At 30.9% G+C, this 27750-nt stretch overlaps 1 protein-coding gene across 1 annotated transcript; it reads left to right on the forward strand.

Moving 5' to 3' along the window:
- The first annotated feature begins 17831 nt into the window (after positions 1–17831).
- On the forward strand, positions 17832–27494 carry LOC129288277 (AMP deaminase-like). The gene is made up of 20 exons (XM_054924783.1): positions 17832–18425; positions 19728–19900; positions 20005–20212; positions 20369–20547; positions 20647–20698; positions 20784–20911; positions 21023–21202; positions 21295–21362; positions 21477–21619; positions 22367–22428; positions 22833–22946; positions 23248–23388; positions 24019–24171; positions 24531–24584; positions 24656–24766; positions 24845–25018; positions 25151–25231; positions 26388–26486; positions 26788–26905; positions 27108–27494. The coding sequence occupies exons 1-19, from the start codon at positions 18074–18076 to the stop codon at positions 26854–26856; spliced, it is 2541 nt and encodes an 846-aa protein (XP_054780758.1). The 5' UTR covers positions 17832–18073; the 3' UTR covers positions 26857–26905; positions 27108–27494.
- The last annotated feature ends 256 nt before the right edge of the window (positions 27495–27750 follow it).

Consider the following 27750-nt stretch of genomic DNA (forward strand, 5'->3'; position numbering starts at 1 on the left):
GGTTATTTTGGCGTAGTGATAAACTTTTTGAGTAAAAAAATATTTCCCGTCACGTTGTGGAGGAGATTTTATAATATATATTGTAGTGTACGCAATTTAATATGTTTAACATGTTTATGTCCATGTGGAGCCGTGTGATTGCTCTGGCTTTATTTGAACAACGATGATTATTTTTGGAGCCGTTCAATCTTACTTCGGATCCAGGTGGAACTTGGACATCTGGCAGGGATTGTAGTGTAGAATAATGCTAGTGAGAAAAATTGGTGTTGGTAATAGAGAGGAAATAAATTTGATATCTATAGACTATAATCTCATGACGAACTAGTATTAATACCACTTTTTGTTTTTTATATTAAAAATTTCAGATGAATTAGACTTGAGGATTTAACAAGTTAAAACATGTTTTCAAACTCTAACAGTACTTAAAAAATAATGAAGAGAGAAAAATTAAATATCTAGCAATGAAGAGATAATAAGTCTGCTTTATATAACTTATATATAATTTTCTCTAAATTTGATTCATTAAAACTATGTATTTATAGACTACGGCCAATCCTTTCATGACATAAAAGTATTAATGCTACCTTTTGTTTTTTTTTTATATTAACAAGTTTAGACAAATTAGATTTGAGAGCTTACTAAATCAGAGTATACTTTCAAGCTCAAATAAAATTTTTAAAAAAATACATATAAATAACTTATTAACAAGGTCTTTGTTGACGAAAGGTTGTGCATTCGATCACACTTATTAGTACTCATTTCAAGCTTTATGCTTAAAGATTGTCATTTTTTAACTTCAAATGCAAGAAAAATATAAAAAGGGTTACAGAAATTCAATTTATATTCTATAACGTTTGATTAAAGAGTGGTACAATCAAAGAAAGTAATAACCGGCGTGCATTGAGTATCAAAATTACACTTGATGCTAGCCAAAAGGCTAGGAAAGGTGTTTAACTGAGACACTCGTTTTCTTGCCTCTCTTTCTTTTTTGATAGAAGGAAAAATTTAAAGTAAAAGGAATAATTTTCAACTGACCGGAAGACACGCATTTGGGGGTCAAACTCTAAAGCAGGAGTTCATTATAATAAATAAAATAATGATAATAGAAATGAAGGCCCAAACTTATGGAGTCTTACGGGCCATGAATATGTTGTGCTTGATCTCGGCCCAGATATGGAGGAAATGGATGGATGTACGGCTTGACGCTTGATCCACCAATTTATTAATTTAAGTTAAACAGCCAACTGAAATAAGCTTTGTGATTATGAGACTTTTGGTTTGGTTTCCCGGTAAGCTTTCGCTGTTTTAAGAAATAATGTACAAAATGTTATGCACGGCACATCACATGTTTATACAACTTATCTTAATATTTAAATTTAAATTCAATATTTATCTTTTAGCTGATAATTTAAATTCACGATGTTTATGAAAAACGTTGAAAATATATTCCCTCCATTTAAAAATATAAAATATTTTTTAAGAGATTAAATGTTAAAAAATATAAAATATTTTAAGTCTTTTAAGGTGTAATCATTACTCTTTTTTTAAGTGTCCCTATTGAATAGATTACTTTATATTTTTTTTAAGATAAATATTTTATTAATTAGGGGTAAATATAAAAATATAAAATTAATTTAAAATAAATAACTACGAATAAGATTTAATTAAAATTATTTATATTTTAAGTGAGGAAATAGATATTATATATAAAGTTGATATCAAACGAGTAGATCTGGTTCTGGTGACGTTGCCGAGAGGTAAAAATCTCTTTTGTAATTTGCAATGATCAATCCACAGCCGCACTTTCCCCATTTTATTGTTTTGCATTGCCTGTTCGTATCTAGATTCCAATGAAGCAATAACTTGCGATTAATATGATAATCTTATAAATGAAATTGTTTTCGAATACGTAATTCCTTCTTAATTAAACCGAGTGTTTGAAATTGAAACTGGGTCTCCCCAAGAAGGACGCTCCCATTCTATTAGTTAATATTAACCTCCTGAACTTTGAATGAATCGAATTAGAAAAAGACTTTGGTTCATGATTTATGATTTGACCATTAGACTTGGTTTGGAGGAAGAAAAATATGGAAGAGAAAAGATTGGGAGGAAAGAATTCCAAAAATAATATTTTTTACTATTTTTATGAGTTTTCTCTATTAATTTCTTTTATTCTTATTTTTCTTCCGCAACGTTGAAACAGATTATTTAAGATCTCATGTTCTAAAATTCTTCAATGTCCTTTTCAGTTGGTCTCTAAATTAAATCATTGCATAGTATAAATCTCTGATCCAACGTCTTCAAACGATGTGATCATGCTGAGCATTTTAGCATGAGATTATTATTATTATTATTGGTCAGACGTTTTACCCGGAGATTTGAAAACGAGTTATTTATTACATAAATACCGCCTTAATTGGCACATCAGGCTCTACAGTATATACTATTATATAAAATTTATTATAATTATTAGATCAAGGTTTAATTCATAGTATTTTTTAATCGTCTTATATATATATATATATATATATATGTATATGTAGATTATCGGCCAGAAAACATTACACATGTAGATGCAGAGGATAAAACTCGGACAAAAATGAATTTAAATTTTAAAATTTATAAATTTATGTGAAGTTTGTCTTTTTAAAAAAAAGAAGAATAAGAAGAAAAAGATTTTGTATTTTATAAAAAAAAATAAAAAGAAGAAAAGCTCGAAAAAAATTCAGATAAATTTGTGAATGTCAACTTTTAGAAGATTCAAATATGAAAAAAATAACTAAATAATTAATTTGGACACAAAGAGTTGGGGGCAAGTATGTCAGGGCCTGTTTGTTTTCTATTTTTAAAAATTATTTTTTATTTTTAAAATAAAAAATTTAAAAATTTGTTTTGATAATTATTTTTTATTTAATTATTTTTAAAACTATTTTTATTTTTTATTTTTAAAAACAAGAAAATAGAAACAACTTTAAGTTGTTTTCATTTTTTTTAAAATATAATACATTTAATTATTAAAAATTATAGTTAGCTTGATCAAATTTTATTATTAATCACAACCATGAAATGCCCGTAACTGTCATTATCAATTCGTTTTTTAATTTTAAAACTGTTTTTTAGTTGGCACAACCAATTAAAGTTTTATTTTATTGTTTTAAAAATAATTTTAAAACTGTATCATAAAATAGTTTTTAAAAATAAAAAATGAGAACAGAAATCAAACAGGACCTTACTTGCCAAACTTATCCTAAATATTTGTCATTGGTGAAAAAATTCCTACAATCTTATCATAAATCAGAAATTTTTAATTAATGGACCGTATGGCAGTAGTGTAATTAAAAAGTCAAGCGTAGCCATGAACCGCCAACCCAATAATGGAAATCTAACGTATAAATAATTATATGAAAATATATACATACTTCATTCAGACCACAATATACTCTCTTCGGTCTCATTTATAAAAAATAAAGAAAGAATTTTTTTATCTCATTTATAAGTCACTTTATTAAATTTTTATTATAAATTTCCTCATTTGACATTTATTAAATATTGGGAAGAGAAAATATTTATATTTAATAAAGATAGAATTGAGAAATTATTAAATTTATAGATAGAGTTAATGAATTTTAAAGTTTTTTTAGATCCAGTGAAACATATTAAAAGTATTTTATAGATAAAATTAGAGAAGTAAGTTATGGTTAATTAATTCACAGTTTATTAAAAATGTTAATATTAATTGAAACCTTAAATTTTTAAAAATATTAACATCTTTCTATTTATACCCTCAATTAAATACTTTATATAAGAGTCTTGATAATAATAATTAAAATTTTAATACATATTTAAAAAATAATAAATGAAGTAAGTGTATAATTAAAAAATAAATTTAAAAACTATTTAATGTTCTATATTTTAAATTAAATAAAATTTTAAAAAATGTCTTATATTATAATTAGGAGTGAGAGTGTGTGTATCTAATATTCAGAAAGAGAACATTGACTTTTTCTTCTCCACAAAATATGAATTTGTATAGTACGTAGCAGAGGAGAATGTGATTCCTATATCCCCACCCCACCACCTTATGAACCCAACTTTCTCTTTTTGAGTATCTTTTCATGTCATTGTGCTATTCAGAATCCATATCACTCCCACAAACCACTTCATTCCATTAATTGGCATCTTAATTATATTATTACCTTCCTCAACTTCGTCGTAAACTTAGGTTCTTCCTTTTTTGTTAGTCGTACATATGAACTTCCATTAAAAGCAATCATTTTCGAATGCATATAATTAAACAGTAAATATGGACATTGACAAAAATATAAAAAGTGAACGATTATAAGTGATGAACTTGTCTCTGTTTTTTAATGAGTAAGATACAAGGACAAGAATTGAGAAGAGAGATAAGAGTAACAAAAATATTAATAATAAAAATATGAAGAAAATAAATATGAAGAAAATAAGAAGGTCAAAAAAGAAGCATGAAATTTCAAATAATTAGAGTTTAAAATAAATTTAAAATTACCAAAAAATTATACTAAAATATGAGTTTGAATAAATCCAAGTTTTTAGACTTTTATGTATCTAAATGAAGAATTTGATTTAAATTCAAATCCAAATTATCATCCATCCAAGTGCATCATACATTATTTTGAAAAAGTCCGTAATAACCACCTCTTGATCATATTTGTATGCATGTATGTTTGTACTTTGTGCACATTTCTTTATTTTTATCTAAAAAGAAAATCATGCATTCGATTACAAGAGAAACACATTATTGAGGCGTTCAAAGTTTAATATCGAAACCAACATTTTATATGTAGATCACGTTGCACATTTGGCCCTCTCCCAACCCATTTATTTTATAGTTTTGTCCCTTACAACAAATTGTTCAAAAGAGCCTTTGCAGTAAAATTGTGAACAAAAGGGAGAGCATATTTAAGCTTTTTGTCACATACAATCTCACTTGCGCCACTAAATAATGAGGACTCCACTTGAAATTAAAGATGCAAAAATCAATCACACAATAAATAAAGAGAATAATTTGTGATACTCAAAATCTGCCTTTGTACCTGCTATATTATTATATATTCTTATCCACTCCACGCACATCAAGTAATATATGTATATATATTATAATGACATGTCACTTTTTGATGTGTATAGTTGATCGCATGATATAAAAACGGGGAAATCCTCTCAAGATTTGGCCAAATAATATGCCACAGGCAGCGTATGCATTAAACATTAGCAACAAAGGTGTCGCCTTAATTGGAGGGTTTTTTTTTTTTAAATAGTATTTGGATTGATAGATTTAGGTTTGAGTTTTAGATTTAAAATCTTGCATTTTAAATCTCACATTTAAAATTTATATATTTAAAATTTTTCATTTGAATAGTTTAAAAAATTTCAAATAAAAGAGAGAAAGAGAGAGAGATGAATTGAAATTCAAAACAAAAATAAAAAATAAAAAATGAGAGTTTATTTTTATTTTTTGATCAACAAGAGATAAAAAAAATACAATACAAGGGTTATAAAAATATCAATAGTAAAATGTGAAGAAAGCAAAATGTTTGAAGTGATTAAAATTTTAAATACAGGGTGTAAAGAGAATTTAAAATTATAAAAAAATTATAATTTGAAATAAATTTGGATTTAAACCAAATTTAAATTTATAAATTTTTATTTATCTAAATGAGAGATTTGGTCCAAATCTTCATTAATATATTTATTAGTTAATTAATTCCACCGCATTTCACCATAGACAAGGGAAATCTTGAAATTTATTAATTTTGTCAAATCTAATTCCACCTATATTAAATATACATATTTTTTTTATTAAATGAATTTACATATTTTAACAACGAATTTTATCCTGCCAATATTTAATAGGAGTAAGAGGGAGAACTTGCCATAAAAAGTAAAAAACATGCCCTATAATTCATAAAAAACATTCTCCTTTTGCCTTATTTATAAGACAGAGGAGAAGTATTTCATTAGTTCCCCATATCAAGCGATGATAAATTTTATTGCAACTTCCCAGCTTTGGCAAGGATTACAAACTAATAAATATCAATATCATATCATATCAATTATCAGTATTGATATAATTTTAAATGTCAATATAAAACAAATAAAATTTATAGAGCACAAATTGTATACATAAAATAATATAAAAGAATGAACAATCCCTTGACTTCTTCTTGTTGCTTTAATACGTGTAACTGTGGTTCGACTTGCCTGTTATTCTTTTGAAGCATATAGTGAATTAATTAATATGACCCGCACTAACTTGAAAATAGCACATTGATAGATAATAAAGCCAAGCTTCTATAGCTTAGTGGTTCATCTATACATCAATTATTTAGCTTGGCGTGGAACCACATGTACTTTGTCCCTCCCTCCTGAATTGTGATAGCAGACACTAATTAATTTAATGAAAATTATAATATTTAATATTGAGATGACATATTTGTATAAAAAAAATATTGAATTTAAAAATTAATATTAAAGTAAATTTGCACAGAAGATCAATGCATGGTGCTATAGTTTAAATTTGGATCTCATTTTCTGCTACAAATGCTTTAATTTAATGTTAAATTCATGATATATTCATATTTGCCCAGCACAAAAAGTACAAAATCATAGCTTGCTTTGTCTGGTTAGTTGTAGTGGGCAGATAAAATGATGAGTCACATACACGTGGTTGCCAAGAGTCATGGCCAAAATAGACAAATCCAAGTTTTCATCAATTGGAGTTGGTAGAGTAAGTTTATAAAATTCGAAGCTAAGTAGGTTAAGAATATGAAATGAATTATATTATTTATAATTTATAAATAATCATTTTTTTTGGGAGTTTAAATTTCCATCAATTGATGGTATTGATATAAATATACGTGTACTACGTTGCAATTTAAATTTGTTGCACTTTGCAACAAGAGTTGAATATATTCTTTGTATTAGCTTGAACTTGAACTAAGAATTGCATTGTATTCATCCTTTAAGAAGGCTCCAATTTACGAATAGCAGGTGCGCATAACAACTGTATCTCCCACGAAATGGTATTCTTTTCTATATGCGCATATTCCCTAACCTTGCCCATAAAAAAGGTGAGTATTGCTGATGGCTCCTTGTGAATGCAATAAATAATAAATATTTGAGAAAACACGATATTTTATTGGGTTTTATTTTTAATTTTTATAATTTTTTTTATATTTTTAATCTTTATAATTTTAGAAAAGATTAGGCGATCTTTGTTTTCCATGCCCCTATAATTTTTCTTTTTCAGTGGTTTTAATCCCTACAACAACTGAAAATACTAAAAAAAATTATAAGGACTAAAAGTAAAACCGGATAAAACTGTAAAAATTAAATATTATGTTTTTTTAAAATATTTTTAGGGGAGTCTGCTGCCTGTGAGTGCTAAAAAAATATTTTTGAAAGATTTATTTTTAACTGAATCTGCCAATATTTTGAACATGATTCAATTTGATAACTATAAAAAAAATGGTACATATTTTTCAACAAATTTTTTTAATAAAGTTGCATGCTTTTTTTTATTATACACATATATTCTCTTATTGGAGGACAGAAATAATTCTATTTAAAATATAATTGAATATTAAATAAAGGCACTTTCATAATAGGAATTCAGACATTATTTTTCTACATTATGAGGAATGGACCAACCCCTCCGGTCATATCTAGTCCCTACTGGTCGTATGCTTTTTCTATTTTATTGAAATGCAACAGCTGTTTTCAATTTCTTGGACATATTTGTTAAAACCATGCAGATTTTTATTTTCAAAACTGAAAATAAATATTTAACCTGGTTAAATTATATATTATTTTATAAAAGAAATAAAAACACAGATAATTTTTTTTGTTAACATATGAATGATAATTTTACGAAAAACTTTGACTCGCTAACATTCATTAACATTATTATTATTATTATTATTATCTAAATTGCATAGTCAAGTACTTCGATCATCCAACATATAAATTTCCCTCGGCAAGTCTTCTTTTAGCAGAGATGAAGGTTAAGTTATTTTTACTATTAAATAAATAAGGCTCACATCTATTAATTACAAAGAGTATATTAGAAATATATAAAATTTAAGATATGTCTACTCACTTAAATTATTTTCATGAAATAGACAAACCTTTAATCCTTTAACTTTATACAATATTTTATTTTAAATTTTTAATTTTATAAAATATATTTTTTAAATATTTAATCCTAACACTGTTAGTTTTATTACAAAAAAAATCACAATAAACTTTTAAATATTAATAAAATATTCTTAAATATTGATATATTAATTTTTAAAAAAAATCATAATGATTGGTACAAAAAATAAACATAAAAACTAATGGTGTTATGGGTAAAGAACTTAAAAATATTTTATAGAATTAAGATATTAAATTAAAATATTATATAAGATTGGAGCATTAAAAGTATGTTTTAGTAGGTAGACAATTCTTAAATATATTTAATATAAAAACTTGATATCGTATTAACAGCTATTCAATTTAGGACAAGGAAAAAAAGATTGAAAACAAAAAAGGCAATAAAAGAAGAATAAAACATGACAAAGAAAAGCAAGAAACACACACACACACACACACACACCACACAGAGAGAGAGAGAGAGAGAGAGAGAGAGAGAGAGAGAGAGAGAGAGAGAGAGAGAGTGAAGAGAATATGAAGAAAATATGGTACAGGAAATTTTGAAGAGATGCCAACTCTCTCACCTAGGAATTGGAAACTAAATTAAGAATGTATAAAGTTAAATAAGTCTATTTAAGTGGCTTAAGCTAATTTTGATACAATTAATAATTTTTAAGCATACGAAATATAAAAACTTGACATTTACATGCGAAAATTGATAACTTGTTCTCATATTGTCACCGCAACCTAGTGTATAACAAGTTAAAGTTGTTGAGAGATCTCCATAAAAGTTTATTGGGTTTAAGCGTATTTTACCTCTCAACCATCCATTTAAGAGCATTTATTATTTTAAATTATCACATGAAATAATTTTTCTTTTAACATTTAAAAATAATGTATTGAATACCTTATCATTAAAAAAAATTAATTTTGACCGTTAGTTGATTTAGAAATTATTAGAAAGACTATAAAAATTACAAAAAAAATTCATATTGAAATTATATTAAAAATGATATTATAGAGGAAATAAATATCGTTGTTAAAAATTGAAATTAACAATTAATATTGGTATCAAAATTAACTATTGAAATTATACAAATGAGCCTTAGTAGTTGATTTTAAACTTCAAATTAAAGAAACAATATAATTGATATTGTCCCACCTGAAATTTTCCTTTTCACTTTAACCCTGCATATAATGTTAGCATGTGCATTTGGAAGCATGTTTTCAGGTGTCAAAACTCAAAATAGCAGTGGTACAGAACAGAACACAGTTTTGGAAAGACATCAACGTATTGCTAAAAAAAAAAGAAAAGAAAAGAAAAAAGACATCGACGTAATGCATAACGTAGTGGAATTTTAGTTTTTATAAAACACGGACCCATGTTATAGTGTCTTTGCTTTGAGATATAAGGATTAACACTCAGCAAGTTGCGTGCCTCATGTCATTGTCCTTTGATTTGGCAAGCGAGACTTTCCACTCTACTTGCTCTGTCCCAATGCATGGCTTCATCGTTTTTTTGGTAACAAGGTATGCGATAACGATCTCCTTTCGTCTTGTCAAGCAAACTGCATTTAATTTGGACAACGTAATGTAGGTGACAAAACCCCAAAATTATAAATAAGCGCCGTTTAGTACTCCTTATCATGCTAAATGCAGCAACTAAATAACTAACTTATAGGGATTTAGATTTGATGAGTGATGTAAATCCACTTATTCAATGAGTGTATCGATCACTGCTATTAAATTTTCATTAATACTTGACAATTATTAAGATATATTTTTTCTTCAAAAATTCAAAACGATTCTCACAATAAAAACAGTAATCACATATGTTGTTTCCTTCGAAAATATAAAATTTGTTTTTTTAATATCATATGAAAAAATCTATTGCAATTGTTTAATTAAATTGAATTATTGTTATCGTGTCACGTCAGGAATTCATTCAATGCATAAATTTATGTCACTTCTTAGATTCAATCTAATTTATAGAAATTTAAAAAAATTAATTAATTAACCTAGTTATTTGTATTGGTTATCTTAAAATACCTCATTTGTATTCAAAAACAAAGATAATTGATGAAAGCCCCTTTATATTATATGTAATCAGTGGGGACAATGTTTTTTTAAATACAATTTTATGAGATAAAGTAGATTGAGATCTTACATTTGGAGTCAAAATAAACATCTCAAACTATATCTTTATTCTTTAGAACACGAGTGAGTAGGTTAGGCAAGTTGATCATTCCGTGACTCGATTGACCCAATCTATCGATTAGTACAAATTCTAAATCAAATCAAAATTCTTTAATTGTTATTTTTAATTTTGTTACATTTTATTATTAATATAAAATTAGAATTAGTATTTCATAGAACATATATAAAATTCTATAAATGAATATTTCATATACTTGAGAATTAATACTTTTTTTATTTTAAGTATTACTTTTTTTTCGCCATTTATGAATTTTTTTGTATATTTTAATTATGAGTGGGTTGAATTCTTTGGACCAGTGACCACTAACATTTGAAAATAGTTTAATTGGTTCAATGGTCAGTTTCGATACATTAATTAGGAATAAGCAAATATCATATGATTAGAGAGATGTCATTTAATGTTGATATTTAACTAGTGTAGTTAATTAATTTCAGGGACATGTACGGTGAATCACATGTAAAACTATTGCTTGAATATAATAATAAGGTAGTGGAAAACAACACAGGGGAAGATGTAAGAATCAATGTTGGCAATTGGCCCCAAAAAAAAAATTAATGTAGGCATGATTTTACGTGAGGGTGTAAAAATGAGTAGGTGACCCAGCCAGCAAAAAAAGGCATGCAAGATGGAATCCATTAAACATGTGGTGTGAAGTGAGAGGGAAGGGAATTCGGCGTCTAGTGGGAGTACAATAATGCAAATGCTGGTGCAATTCCATTCCCGGGATCATGAAAACGACATCCAAACACACGTCCACGCCCTCTGTTTCTTATCCAATCCCCCTCCCCTACAATTCCTCCCTCTGCTTTGCCTCCAAACAGGCCGTACGATTCCCTATTACCCATGAGCATAAATAAGGTCCCTCCACTTACGTCAACTTTTCTTTTCTTTTTTCTTTTCTTTTTTTAAACTAATATTTGGTTCTTAAAATTTTTAATAATAAAAAAATGATAATAAAATTTTTAAAATTATATAAATAATAATTTAATCTCTTGATATATCATAATTTTACCTAAATTTTTAGAGAACTTTATGACAATAAATTTTAAAATAAAAAATTTATTTTATCCTTATTAAAGACAATAAGTTTTATCACAACTTTTATTTAAGGAATAATAATTTTTATTATTGCAAGAATTAAATAAGAAATAATAACTTATCAAGTTTAATTTTTATTATTTAAAAATAAGCACCAATTATAATTTTTACTTAAGGAATAATAACTTTTATTATGTGAGTTGTAAGAATTAAACAATAAATCAAAATTTATTAAGTGTAATTTCTATTATTAAAAAATTATCAAAATAACAAACCGCATTCACAATTTTTATTCAAAGAATGACAAATTTTATTTAAAGAATTGAAATAATTGAACAAAAAATCACAACTTGTTAGTAAGGGTGAAATTATGTTTTCACTTTAAAATTTATTAACATAAGGATCCCTCTACTTTCGTGAAGTTATGGCATTTTGAGAAATGAGATTGTCATTTATATAATTTGAAGAGATTTTATTGTCACTTACTCACTTTCCCTTTAATAATTTAAAATATTAGTTTATACTTCCCCCATACCATATGTAATTACCACACTATGCAATCACCATGAACTCTAAAATTAAGGGAATCACGAGATTAAACCTAGAAGGATTACTAACTCTTCACAATCTATGAATGGGAGAGAAGTTTCAAACCATTTATTAAGGAATCCCAAGATTTCAACATTTAAAATTCTCTTAAACACTTTCATTAAGCTCAAAATAGGGTTTTCAAATTATTATGGAAGCTTATAAATCAAATGAGACTCAAAACATTTGTTTTAAAACTCAAATATGTAATTTGTATAGAAAATGATACATGCACCATGCTAATAGTTAACACGCCACGACTCATTCTTCTCTGTGCCATATATTGTGGCATAAGGTGCAAAATATGACAACAAATAGCTGTTGTCATATGATAGCACTGGAAGTGAACTTCCAACGCATCCTAAATCTCCATCTAATGTTTGATTGAGGTGATTTTAGTGTTTACATTGAACTTTCTTCTAATTCCAACTAATGGCACAACCACGCTCAAATTCATTTTCTACAAAGGGTGTTAGACACCCAAACCCAACATCACTCGTTTTTTACCAAAACTCACAACAATGGTGTCCAAACTCACACATACGTGCCAAGAGCCCACATTGATATCTCAACCATACTTAATGGATCCTAAATGACTTGTGCAATACACCACACTCTTACAAATGTACGCATATCAAATTTTCACTACTCAACCTCAAATTTCATAAAACACAAGGGGGAGGAAAACTTTGCACAAAATAACCATGTTCATTCTAAACTAGTCAAAAGATGCATTTTTCCTACTTCCACAAGTATTTTAACCTATACAAAGATTTACAATCAAAACTCACTAACCTTGAATGCAGAATACATAAGTAATGTGCTATAGTAATATTAGTAGTTCAAAATAATCATATGAATCCTAGTTGGCAAATTAACATAATTAATACACATAAAACAAACACACTAAGGCACATAAAAAAGGATTACTTTACAATCCTATGCCTCGGCACATTTTTCCTAGTTTGGATCCGATGAGCTAGGCCTTGAAAATATTAAAAATTGAGGGGTGAGTATAACCACATAATAACTAAGTTTCACCTAATCTATACAGTTACATATCAATCAAAAATAGGTGAAAATAACAATAATTACACAACTAATACATGCATGACAACTATGGCCATGATTCACAACACTAACAACCATATGACCAGGCCCACAGTACATACATTCATATTTATTAACAAAGCACATCATGAGGTCGTGATAATACTAACCATGCACCCCTAACACATGCCGTATCACAATAATAATAACCATATGGTTGAATCTAAATAGAGCTATGTAAACGAATTATGGGCCAACCTACATGGGTTAGCATTTTAGCGGGTTGAGTTGGGCCTGCTCGGGAAGAAAAAGGGCTGAGAAAATCCAACCCACACATTAAGGGGCTAGTGAGCTCTTGAGCCAGCTTGCAAAATGCAATTTTATTTTTTAAAATTTATAATCAACATATCATATATATATTTAAATTAAATCACTTGTTTAAATCCTGTTAGACAAATCCTATACAAACAAGCTTTATTTTTTTAACGCCTATCTAAATCTAAAATGATCTGTTGTGCATTCTTGAAAAGTCACATCACTTCAAAAAAATTTAGAATCTAAACTTTTTTAACTTGAATGTCCCACTAAACATAAGTTTGAATAGTAGAAATGGATATGAAATTGATAAAAGAAACGGAATTACAAGTATTTCTACATCACAGAACAATTTAAATGTAATTTTGATTTATTTATATTGCTTTTTATGGATTATGAATCAAATAGAATAATGAAGCCAAAATATTAAAAAAATTGCTAGATTTTTATTATTAATCGTCTTCTAGCTTAGGTGTGTTATCTTTCTCACTTAAAAATAAAATTTGAATATAAACTTATATTAATTTTCTCAACAAATTTATATTTGTGATTTCAATTAATAGATCTTATGAGGTTAACAAATAATACATATTCAAAATATTTTTATAAAAACTAATAAATAATTGATTTATAAATTAAAACAAAAATTTCATGTGCAAATTATAAGAAATATTTACATTATCTTTCAAATGTAAAGAATATATTTTAGACTCATAAATTATAGATTTAAAAAATATTATTATTATTATAGATTTATAAGAAGATATATTGTGAGTAGAAAATAAATTAATTTTTTTTAAAAAAAGCTAGCCCGCAGGCCAGCCTTTTAGCCCACAGGCTAGCCCATTTTAACTTGCCATTTTTACTAGTTGAACTAGCCCAACCCATTTTGAAAAATGGGTCAATTCTTTCAACCAAAATCATCAAAATTGACAGGTTAAATGGGCTAGCCTGTGGGCTCAACCTATTTTTCTTGACTCTAAATCCAAATGCATGATCAAATGCCAATCTTATACCCTCTTATTACCTCCAACATGAAACCTGTGACTATTACATAGCTATATCCTTCACGGACTAACCCAACCTTCCACTTGTGAGGAGCTATTCAGCTAAGGTTAACTCACTCATTTATGTATCACGGTTTTCCTCAATACTAACAACTATGGGGTGTCATACTCCTAATCTAGCTTCTTCATGAACCGGTGAAGACTAATTAGGTTTGAGTCCCTCATAAAATAAGTGGGATAATTCCGAATCAAACATGGAACAAGGGCTACTTCTAGATTCCAACGGTTGGTGTCAGGACAAACTCTTGATTCTAATGGTCGTCACTACTACCATATGGGTTTAATCAATTACACCTCTTTCTAGGTGAACTTTTATCAATAATCATGCTGTGCACAACTCGCACGTGTTATGCATTCTAATCCACAATTTATGTCATATGCATTCACTTATTGACACTCACATACTCCACATGTCAATTACCACATTTTTATCAATTTCACCATGTCATAGTATCACTCATGGTCAAAAGTCACTAGTGTGTCACATGTAAGAGGTTCTACATTTTTCAAAACTATTTTATCACAAACTCATCACATTGTCCAAATGCATCAATTAGTTTCACAAATCTATCAAATTTCAAATCATAATTTTCACAATTATCTGATTAACATATAACTATGCAAATTAAGTTTTTCCTTATTACCTCAAACTTTTGAGGTCAAAAGTTTGCCTTTACAATACTAACTTCTAAAGCTTCTAAATTAGCTTGAATAGTGCCAAAAGAGTCAATTTACGATCAATTACACAAGGATAATATCATTATCCTATCTTTGATAATTTTTAATAATATAACTCCATATATCCCCTTTTAACCAAAACATAAACTCACATCTAAACATAACCAATGGATTCACTAGGTTTCATTGATCCACATTATCACTAATAAGTTATTAAACCACCATTAATGATCCACAACACTCTCAACCATCTCATAAATTCTAAATTTTGCATATTAATGACTCCTCCCAACTAACCATTCACAAAATCATTAAGGTTAGTTTTAAATACCCTAAATAACTCTTATTATATCCATTTTAACTAATGAGTTTGGACCCATAACACTTATGAATCGAAAATCACCATAAATACTTAAACCCTAGCTTAAATGTTCTAAAAAGTGGAAGTAGAAGGAAGGAAAGAAGCACATTATAGTTACCTTAGGTGCTGGGAAGCTTTTAACTATCTGTGTTCTTCTTTTTCTCCTTTCCTCCTCATCTGATTTTGCACACAAACACGGACAGATTAAGTTAGATTTTTGGTTGAGTGACACAGCGCACACATCCTTCAGTCACGGTGCGTGACACAGAGGCCCAATTCATACTCGATTGCCTTTATGCGCTGCAACGGATCATCCACACGCCACGGCATGTGGAACATAGGGCTTTTTTTCACCTTTTCTTCTTCTCTCCTTATCCGAATGGCCCGACTTTAATCCAAACCCACATCCTGGGCTAAAATCCAAGTCAAATATACTAATTAGACCTCCTTGGTCACACACCTTACTAATTCACTAATCACCTTGATTAAACTTAATTAATTGGGCTTAAAAATCTAGATGTTACACTATACCATGAGTAAGTTATCATTAACTGATGTATGTTTTTAAAAAATTAGTTAAAATATTGTTTTTTTTATTTTTATATCTTTCTAACTGTATTATTGGATTAAATAAATATGATATTTTACTTATTCAAAACATAATCATTAATCATTTGATTTGTTGGGCAAAAGTATGCGACGTGAGAAGACTTTCAATATTTTTGAGTCTGGTTTGATTCGAACTGGTATAGGATAATTGTTTTGGTGCTTGGTTTTAGTTTTTTTCGTATCTGTTTGGACTATTTTTTTGATTTCCTTTTGCGTTTAGGTTGTAATTAGGGTTTACTGTCATTTTTATTGCTTTCTGTTATTAGTGAGTGTAATTTCTTTCTGATAATCCATAAAATTGGCTTGTTTTTCGTTAAAAAAACCATTTCAATGGAATTTAATAAAGTAAGAGAATACTTTTAGATCAAATTAAGTTTTTAAAAAATGCCCTTGTGATATGAAGAGAGGTTTAAAAAAATTACTTTAGTATTTACAAATTTATTTTTTAAAATATATTAACCAATCTTTTAAATGATTAAAAAAATAAAAAAATTATATATATTGAATTGGTTCAAGTTAAAATTTAAGAATTAAATTTCAATCAAGTTAACATTATAAAAAATAAGTTATATTGAGTTGAATTTAAGAATTGAATTTTACCTGTTTAAGACTATAAAAATTAAATAATAATTTGTTATTTCTTTTAAAATATGTCTTTATTAAAGGACATCTAATAAAATCGAGGAAAATTACTAAAGTGATCCTCGCGAATGACAAGCACATAGAGAGAAGTGTGAATTTTCCATGGTACTCGTATCTTTTAGGAACATGCTGCCCTTGGCGCGGCGCGCATGAAATTCGATGAAATATTCTTTGTAAAGAAAAATAAAAATTAATAAATATCATGCCTGCATTTAAGAATCTGATTGTGAATAGTACAAGGTCAATATTGAAACTATACGGTTTTCAATGCTGTGGTGTCAACTGCACAGAGTTGACTTGTGTTCTTTTATGTTTCGACACATATTTAAGTAGAGCCATATTTAGTATATATTCCTCGGAGTTCCTTATATAAATTGTTTCGGACACTTTTAACTTCGATTTAAAAAAATTAATAAATCTTTTTATTTCTGCAAAAAAATCTCAATGTTTTAACTATATTCTTATAAATAAAAAGAAACCTTATCAAATTACAAGATAGCTCTTTTTATACGAGTAATAATGAAATGTGATTTGATATTTTGACTAGACACTTCATAATTTGGATCAGTTTTTATTTTTGAAATATATGTTACATAATCCATAGAAAGAAGTGTGTGTATATATACATATTCGAGTATACATATGATTTTTTTTTTGTCCATAAGCATATATCTGAATTTTTGAACACAATAACATGCGTTTTTCTGAAAAAATTGATCAATTAAGAACTTTTTATCAAAATAGTTATCACGTAGAATGATTCTCTGTTTTTTCAACAACTTTACAACACTGCGAGCAATTCCTTGAATCAAACACAAGAGGATCCAAGTTAGAATGTCTACCTCACTTTTTTTTTTAATCAAGTTTTTGGGTTTAAAAAATTTGTCTCTTGTGCAGTAAAATTTTACTTCAACAATTCTTTTTTATTCACAAATTCTGATATCAAGCTAGCTTTAATAATTTTTATTTTAAAAAATAAAGAAGTTACAGATAACTTTTTTTGCGAACTTCTCCTTGACGCTCGTGCGGCGCCACCAAAAAGCTGAAGGTGAATTCGGAGGCAAAAAGGAGAAATCAGAAAACAGAGAGCGAAAATCAGCGCTATAAAGGTTGACAAAGGAAGAGAGAAAATACTAAATAGACAACACGTTCTCTTGGGCCTTCAACTTTTCTTGCCTGTATGTACCGGGGAAGAGAGAAGGCCTTAGCTGTCTCCGTTTTAAACAGAGATTTCTCTACCATCTGAACTGTTCAGTAGGGTTTATCCTTCTCAGTTAATCTCTTTTCGGTTCCATACAGCCATCTCTGGAAGTGAGTCACACAGTAAAGGAAATTATGGATACGTATGCTTTGCATTTGGCAGTGGCGGCTCTTGTTGGAGCCTCCGTGGTGGCTGTCTCGGCTTATTATATGCACCGGAAGACGCTCACGCAATTGCTCGAGTTTGCCAAGACGGTTGATAGGGAGATGGACAACGTCTCAGACGATGATTCGCCCCAGCATTTGAAGAAGCAGCGTGGTGGTTACGCTAGGAGGAAAGGGAACGAATATTACCGACGGGTTTCGTCGTCTTTGCCGGATGTCACCGCGATCTCTGGTGGGATGGATTGTGAAGAGAGACGGAACGGACCCCTGCCGGTTGATGGCATTCCGGCCGGGTTGCCGAGGCTTCATACTCTTCACGAAGGTATGGCCTTGGTGGACTTTTTGTCAGACTAGAGGACTAAGTTTTAATTGGTGACTTATATTTCATTGTAGGGAGGCAAAATAGTGGACTTTGTTTATTCTAGGAGAAGTAATTTTAACTTGACGTTACTCCTTAAAAGAGGATTAGAGTGACTGGAGCTGCAACCTGGTATATATGGGATTCACATGTTTTTCTTTGTAAATTGTATGAATCAGAGCGGTATATGTAGGCCAATTTGTTGATGTATACATCTAGGATATTGAATTTGTTGATGGGATTTACTTCTTACGGTGTGCGCTAAAGTTCCCATACTTTATTGGCAATTGGGTAAAGTGAAGTCAATTTGATAGGACTCGGGGAGAATTTGATTCCCTTTCTCATTTGATGTAGACTGTCACTGTGCAGCTGTCATCAATTTTCTTCTTCTTCCTCTTTCACTTCTTGAATATTAGCCGACAGTCATGATTACTGAAATTGAAGAATGATTTCACTTCTTTGTCATTAAACTGGCATATTCGCACTCATTGTCAACTCTTTTCATATGATTTGGAATTCAATGCGTGTTTCAAAAAATGGCTCCTGCAGTCTTGGCAGATATCCATCAATCATTAGCCTGGGGTATCAACTATCTAAAAATTAGTCTTATAGTCCCGGGCAGTTAGGACAGAGATTTTTGGATTGCAAAGCTTAGAGACATCTGAGGCCTTATATTCTGAAATAAAGAGAGATGAAGAATGCAATTACAAACCAAGAATGGCGTCCCTGATTCTTATGAATTGGACTGATAAATCACTAACTTTAAAAAACTGGAAAGAAGTAAGAGGGGAAAAAAAGAAAATATGAAGAAGATAAGCTGAAGCTTCAGAATGATTGAAAACTGTTTACGTATGTTGCTTAAATAAATTGTCCTGAAGTATCAATCTTCTTGAAGCAGAATAATTTTTATCAACTAATTCTTGAAGATCATTATTGGAAACAAGAATTTGTTTATTACCTTTGCTAAGTTCCCAAAATTAAGATGGTTCCGATCCTTTCCTGCTCACAACGTTTTAAAGGAACCAAAATTTATGTTCTTGTAGTAGGTCTTAGAGGAAGGATGTGGGGAAGGGTGGACCGCTGGGGAAAGGAGAGGGGGAGAGTGAATAGCTTGTATCATGTGGTGCCACAGCGCTTGCTTTCTGCTGCATTGCCCTTTTAACATCTTCAATGGCTGCCTAAAAAACAAAAACATGAAGATGAATGGATGAACCCTGTTGATGAAAGCTTCTATGTCAATGTTTCACTGACCATACACTGTCACAGGAAAATCTGTGCATGCTGGTACCCCAAAGAGAAGTCTTTTAAGACCAAAATCTCCTAAATCTCCCGTTCCAAGTGCTAGTGCTTTTGAAAGTGTAGAAGGATCAGATGAGGAAGATGATATGACTGAGACTTCCAAACTAGATTTGACATATCTACACACAAATGGAAATGCTGTAAGTCTGTCATGCACTTGCGGGCTTTAAGTGTGCATCTCATGCATTTTTTATTACAAGTAAGCCTAGCCGCAGGAGTAAATTTTAGGCCTACATGTATGCAGGGCCCAGAAGGCAAAATCCCTTATGAGGGTTTACCTGATCATGCTAATGCTAATGGAGATAAAGTTCCAACTGCTGCCTCCAGTATGATTCGTTCTCATAGCATTTCTGGTGATCTGCATGGTGTTCAGCCTGACCCAATTGCAGCTGATATTCTAAGGAAAGAGCCAGAGCAAGAAATTTTTGCTCGACTAAAAATTACTCCTATTGGTATTAAAATTTCTCATTCTCTTGAATGTTATAAATTGTTTTATATGGGTTTTCTCTTGGTGTCAATATATTGAATTCCCTTCTTTCATTTTTGTTCTGAATTTAATATCAATTATAAAAGTTATTTGGCAAACCAATCTTACGTTTTCTGTTTAGAGGCTCCATCTCCTGATGAAGTGGAAGCCTATTTGGTTCTTCAAGAATGCCTTGAAATGCGAAAAAGGTATGTGTTTAAAGAAGCAGTTGCTCCATGGGAGAAAGAAGTTATATCTGACCCTAGTACTCCAAAGCCTAACCCAGAGCCATTCTTTTACACCCCTGAAGGAAAGTCTGATGTGAGTTTCTATCTTGTTCTGGTATTCCACCTGTCAAGGTTAGGGTTTTCAAGGTTATCTTCCTTTTTTATTGATACATTCTGATCTAATGTGTTGCAGCATTACTTTGAAATGCAAGATGGTGTTATACATGTATATCCAAATAATAATTGTAAGTAATTAAAGAAATTTTTTGCCTAATTTCTCATGTTATGGGACTAACTCTCAACGGATTACTTATTCCTTGTTATTTGCAGCAAAAGAAGAGCTTTTCCCTGTTGCTGATGCAACTACCTTTTTCACTGACCTTCATCACATACTTCGAGTTATAGCAGCAGGGAATATTAGAACTTTATGTCATCATCGGCTTAATCTTCTAGAACAAGTAAATATATGTCTTGATTGCTTATTTTGATTAATTAACCCAGTCTATAGTTTTATTTGAACTGCGTATGTGCATTGGCTGCTTATTTGACAACTTTTTGCATTTGAACAGAAATTCAATCTTCATTTGATGTTAAATGCGGATAGGGAATTTCTCGCCCAAAAAAGTGCTCCTCATCGAGACTTCTATAATGTCAGGAAAGTTGATACCCATGTCCATCACTCAGCATGCATGAACCAGAAACACCTTTTAAGGTTCATAAAGTCAAAGCTAAGGAAAGAGCCTGATGAGGTGACTATTTGAATCTATTTATTACTATGTTATGGATCACAGGTTTCGAGGTGATATGCATTATGATTGTATAAAATTTTAAATTTATTCAGGTTGTAATATTTCGGGATGGGACCTATCTGACCTTGAAAGAAGTTTTTGAGAGCCTGGACTTAACAGGGTAATTATCCTTTATTTTCCCCTGTTATTTCTATAATAGTTCTTATAGTGATTTAAGGTGAATTGTTACTACAACTTGCTGTATATAATGATATAATTTTTTTTTTTGGAGCAGATATGACCTCAATGTTGACCTTTTGGACGTTCACGCAGACAAGAGTACATTCCATCGGTTTGACAAGTTCAATTTAAAGTACAATCCTTGTGGTCAAAGTAGACTGAGGGAGATATTCCTTAAGCAGGATAATCTCATTCAAGGTAACCGTTGAATTCCTGTTTTTTCTTCTAACCACACTTGAGAAATTACTGTGTCTTCACAAGCCGTCTTAGTTGATTTATCATTTGAAATTTCAGCTTCAAACAATGTTTCACCTTGTGTCATGGAATCCTGGGTTTTTATTGACTTTTTAAACAATTCTTCCTACCATGTCTATTACAGTCTGAATATGTTCTGGGAGAATCTGAGAGCGTTGTGTCTATTCTAATCACTTTCTGCTAATTTAATCAACATATTTGGCAAAATCTAGTGATTGAAAATAAAGGGATCTGCATTTTTCAAGACAATTGAAGATATATTATGAGGGAACTAAATGTGATTCGGCATATTGTGGGCACACCCTTTTTATGGAGAATTATATTTGAAATAAATTCTTTGGAAACGAAGTGCATGGGGTGTCTAAATATGCAAAATTTTCCTTTGATTATTTCAGACGTATTTCTGAGGAAGCAGGGGCAGATTGGTTGAAAAATGCATATAATTAGTGAGCCTTACATTTTATATTTGCGAAAACCTTGGTGTAATTTAAAATTCTAGAAAATTTTCCCTTTCAATGTCAGCTGCCGCTTGTGGTTTGATGATTTAATGGAAGAAGCATTAAAGAAAGAGACTTAAAAATGAGTGGCTTGTCAAAGCGATGGGACCCTGGGAGACTTCTGACATGATTCGTTTTCAGCAGAGTAATCTTTTACTTACATATGCCTATACTGTTTTCTTTCATCAAACAGGTCGTTTTCTTGCTGAGCTGACAAAGCAAGTGTTTTCTGACCTAGCTGCAAGTAAATATCAGGTGCTTTCTCGAGTCCATGTATATTTTATTTGTATTTTTTAAATGCATTCTAGATTGTTATTTCAAGCCCTAGCCAACAAATAGCCTGGACTAGTTTCCTGATCTGATTCTCATTCTATGATGTTTTCCACTGGTTTGAAAGGTTTTGATTCTTGGGTGGATCACAATTCTAACCGACCATTGTTCATGCTTCCAAAACTTTTTGATTCTGAAAAAAAATAAATTTTCAGACGGGCATTCTTTGATTGTTTTCACTACAGAAGAATAATAGAATCTGTTGTTTACTATGCATTTATTTATAAGAATTTCTAATCTCTTGCTTGTGCCTTTTGTATGCTTGTTATCCTCTGATATTGGCACAAAATGTTAATTAACACGTCTTTCGGTATCTAATTTATTAACAGATGGCTGAATATAGAATATCAATATATGGCAGGAAGCAAAGCGAGTGGGACCAACTAGCTAGTTGGATAGTAAACAATGAGTTATACAGTGAAAATGTGGTCTGGTTAATTCAGGTATTTTAGATTTTTTTTTCCCTAAAAAAAATTTTCAAGTAATTTGTGTATGAATAATTACTCTGTTAACCATATCAATGTCAGAGTTTTGGCTTCATATCATGTAATTTAATGGTGTAGAGTGCATTCTATTTAGTTAACCATTGAGGGTTAACATTTATCCTTTTTCCTAATTTCCTCAATGTCACTCTTAGGAGTGGTGGGTAATGGTTTTGGAGATTTTTAAATTTTGACTACATGTGCTGTAAGAGATTGTAATCTGACGATTGATGCTTATTATCTTCAAATATTTGTTTTGCAGCTTCCAAGGTTGTACAATGTGTATAAAGAGATGGGAATTGTAACCTCATTCCAGAATATTCTTGACAATATATTTATTCCACTTTTTGAGGTTACTGTGGATCCCGATTCACACCCTCAGTTACATGTTTTCTTAAAACAGGTGTAGTTTTTGCTACTGTTTCAATTGCATTTTGTTATTAGTTTTGGTCTAGAATTAGCTGCCAATAGTGTTGGGTCTGTGTTCTATGATACACTTGAGAAACAACCAAATGAGTCATTTATAGTTTATTTTTTACTCTACCTTTTCTGTGATGATTGAATTAGATATAATATCTGGACTCTGACAGAAAGAAACATCCAAATAACGTGCTTAAATGACGTCAACTATGATTTTTTCCCCCTTGGGGCCATATGACTTTAAGTATGGATCAGCACAATTAGACTTTGCAGCTTGATACGTTTGAGTTCTGACAGATCCCCAGACATAAACATGTATGATTCAATAATGCCAGCAAATGTATTATGCTCAAATATTTTTTTTCCAATTTTTTTAAACTCAACATGCCTCCTAAACCGACCTCACCTAGTGGGATAAGACATGTTAACATGCCCCCTAAACTTTATTCTGTATCGGTGGCATTTTGCAGAGGCCACAAGGGACATTAATAAAATATTTTATTTCTGAGATAGTGCTTTGATGAATTATTTGTATCATGCATATTTGGTTGTTTATATCTCTTATGTGGTATCTCATTATCTTTCTGTTTACTGTTTTTGGGGACATTTTCAGGTTGTTGGATTGGATTTGGTGGACGATGAAAGCAAGCCTGAAAGGCGGCCAACAAAACACATGCCTACGCCTGCTCAATGGATCAATGTTTTTAATCCAGCATATTCATATTATGTGTATTATTGCTATGCAAATCTTTACACCCTAAACAAGGTGTGCCATTTTTCCTAATAGAATTTTATACTTTCTTACCAAAATCTAGGTGCTTAGCTATTCACTACCCCTCCCTTAGGGAAAGACAACTGAAGCTAATGAGGGGAAAAAGAAAGAAAATCATCAAAGTGCAGGCCCCTTCCAAATTTCTGATATTATATGACACAAGTTGATTTATCATTGATGTGGGTAATGGAGTTCTGCCCTTTGTGATGTTGCTTTATTCTTTCATCGAGTGACCACAGACCCCCTTTAAATGCTTATTCTAAGATGTCTCTGCATATAACTTAACAACTATCTGCATCTCCTTGACTTTGGTTTGACACACCAAATGTTGACCTAATATACATATTTCTCAGCTTCGTGAATCAAAGGGAATGACTACAATCAAATTCCGTCCACACTCTGGAGAGGTAATTATTGGGGCATATTTTTTGTTTGGTTCATTGTTGTATGGCTACCTGATGTATCCTTCTGCATTCAGGCTGGTGATATTGACCACCTCGCTGCAACCTTTCTTACTGCCCATAACATTGCACATGGAATCAATTTGAGGAAATCTCCTGTGCTTCAATATTTGTATTATCTAGCTCAGGTGTGCCCATTATTAACTGATTACTTAATTGGGTTATATGCAGTAATTAATTGTCTGTGGTGGAATATTTGTAATCAGATTGGGCTAGCAATGTCTCCTCTGAGCAATAACTCCCTGTTTTTAGACTACCATCGGAATCCTTTGCCAACGTTCTTCTTGCGTGGTCTGAATGTTTCACTTTCTACTGATGATCCCCTCCAAATTCACTTGACAAAAGAACCATTGGTTGAAGAATATAGCATAGCTGCCTCTGTGAGATCTCTCTCTCTCTCTCTCTCTCTCTCTCTATAATATATATATATATATATATCTTTATGATTGTGTGTGCATGTATATGGCCCAAAATGTTACCATACTTACATCAATGAGTCAATTTGGGCACAGGTGTGGAAATTGAGCTCATGTGATTTATGTGAGATTGCCCGTAATTCAGTTTATCAATCAGGTTTCTCACATGCCTTAAAGGTACACTTTTAATCCTGACTTCACCTTTTGAAACATTGAAATTGACTGGATGTAAACATTGAAATTGTCTATATGTAAACATTGAAATTGACTTAAAAGGTACGTGGCTCAGAAACTAGAGAGAAAACTCTCGCTTTAGGAATTACTTAAATTCAATTCTTGTATGATGAAATACAAGGAGTGAGGCCTTATTTACACTAATTCCTAGGGGCCAAATTTCAAACAATAACATTAAAACTAAATAGGGGTTACACAATGGGTTATGCAATTTATGAAGGTTATGAGAATTCATGAGGAGTTATGTAATTAGTGAGAAAGTGATTAGAATTCATGGAGACGTTATGGAAAGGCATAGACTTTTGTTTCTGGAATTCCATGGGATTTTTACATTTCAGCACGCTTTGCCTTAAAGGTACACTTTTAATGCAGTTTATTAATCAGGTTTCTCACGTGCCTTAAAGGTACACTTTGCCGTAAGATCATTAGCACGTATGGTAGAAGCTATAAAGCTTAGAAATTTTCTTCGTCCAATGAACTTGTTCTATCCATGTTAAATTTTCTTTGGAACATTCTTAGGCGGTGCGTTCTTATGTGTTGTTGTTATGACTCATGATGTGTACATGACTCCAAAGGTGATGTTTCTACATGTTGGCAAAAAGTTTTCTGAGATGGGCATTGCCCAACATGCACCATTGCTATCAGTTCCTATTAATTTGACATTCAATCCATGCTACAAATTTTCTAACTTGAATTTTGAAATGGTAAGTTTTTATCCGATACATGGATGATGGCATAATGCCCAAAAAAAAAAAAAAAGAACCAACAATTTCCTGCATCCTATAATATATTCATTTAATTGTATAATAGAATACAGGGTCGTGACCTGAGAAGTTGATAGCTGTAGAATTAGCTGACTCTTTTTTTAAGGGAGGGGGTTGAGTAAGTAATTGGTATTTGTTGTTTCTGTTAGAAGACGTTATTGTTAATTAGAAAATTGACATGTAGAACTGGCTTATGCTCTCTAGAGTGAATTAAAATAGCTGCCCAGTGGAATTAACTGATGTAAAAAAGTAACAGATGGGGGCAACGGAAATTTCATAGAAGTGCAGAATGCGTTTTAATCTGCTTTTTTCAACTTATGATTTCTCTGTTTCAGTCTCATTGGATTGGTAAAGAGTATTACAAGAGAGGGCCAAGTGGAAATGACATTCAAAAAACAAATGTTCCACACATACGATTGGAATTCCGAGATACGGTATGTTAAATTACTACATAACAGCTTCCATGGTGCTAAATTTCATATAATGATTATGCAAAAATTGCAAGGCTTTATATTTTCCCAGTAAGGTTGAATTACGTGTCTAAACAAAATGAGATTATAGCTGGCCTTCAATAAGTCATAAGCTTCACTGCTTGAGCTTTTTATACGATATTTCACACCAGTTCATAGGATTGCGATTGCTTGCTTTAAATTTTTCAATAAGCTTAGCCATCCAAAATTACAAGCGCATTGTGTATTTCTAAAGCAAATGGAAATGAAATTGCTGTGTTTGCAGATTTGGAGAGAGGAGATGCAACAGGTTTATTTGGGTAAAGCGATTATCCCTGAAGAAGTAGACAAATGATGTGACAGCAGGCACGTGCTAGCAGTACTTGGAAAAATCAAGTAAACAGGTTCTATTTCCTTATTTTCATTTCAGGCCTTGCACACTCAATTCAAGGGTTCACATTGGGTGCTCAACATAGTGATGTGCACAGTGGAAAAGCTTAGGCTTTGCTTCTAAGAGTCTAGTTAGTACTCACCCCAAATAACGCCATTCTTGCATGCTGCAAGGTTTCATGCGCTTCATATTTGATTATGCCCCATCTTGTTCAGGTACAATAGTGAATTTAACATGTTCATCTAGCATCGAGGAGATGCTATACTTCTGAGAGCCCTGTCTAACGGAGGGCATGTCACACGGCCACAAGCTAATGCTGAGGCAGTTGCAGCACTAAGTTGAGTTCAAGTACCAGATGGATAACAGTATTCATGATTCACCGCAGCTTGATCTTTGCACTTCAAGCAAAATGTATAGCTACGAGTCAATGTGGCCTTGCTTGGCCAATTGATTCCTTGTATTGATTTTGGTAGAGTTGAAATTAGGACCGGCAGTAATTTATGCATCGAGCTAATGATGCCTTGTACTGCTTCAAACCCGAGACACAGACATATATCATTACCTTTTGAAAGCGAGGCGAAGCTCTGAGATTTTGATTCTTATTTTTGTTCATATGTTTCATGCATGCATGATGAAGTCGTGTTATATAGCTGGGAAACTCACAAGGGTCTATCAACTCCACTTGACAATTTGGACAAAATTCTCTTACAAAGATGAGTTTGCTGAGGATTTGACTGCTCGCAATAAAATTTAGAGTTGATAGGTCAACTCATGACTCGTAGGTTAGCCTGTAGCAAGTTGCAGGTTTGGTGGGCAGGTTGGCATACACATCTTGCATGGTACTTGCCAATAAAAGAA

This window comes from Prosopis cineraria, unplaced genomic scaffold (genome assembly GCF_029017545.1).
Source record: "Prosopis cineraria cultivar Desert tree isolate PC_DT_omini unplaced genomic scaffold, ASM2901754v1 PC12, whole genome shotgun sequence".
NCBI classification, from domain to species: domain Eukaryota; kingdom Viridiplantae; phylum Streptophyta; class Magnoliopsida; order Fabales; family Fabaceae; genus Prosopis; species Prosopis cineraria.

Coding starts and splice junctions, on each gene's coding strand:
- LOC129288277 (XM_054924783.1), top strand. CDS start 18,074: ATGGATACGTATGCTTTGCATTTGGCAGTGGCGGCTCTTGTTGGAGCC. Junction 23,389..24,018: donor TACATGTTTTCTTAAAACAG/GTGTAGTTTTTG, acceptor GGACATTTTCAG/GTTGTTGGATTGGATTTGGT. Junction 24,172..24,530: donor ATCTTTACACCCTAAACAAG/GTGTGCCATTTT, acceptor CATATTTCTCAG/CTTCGTGAATCAAAGGGAAT.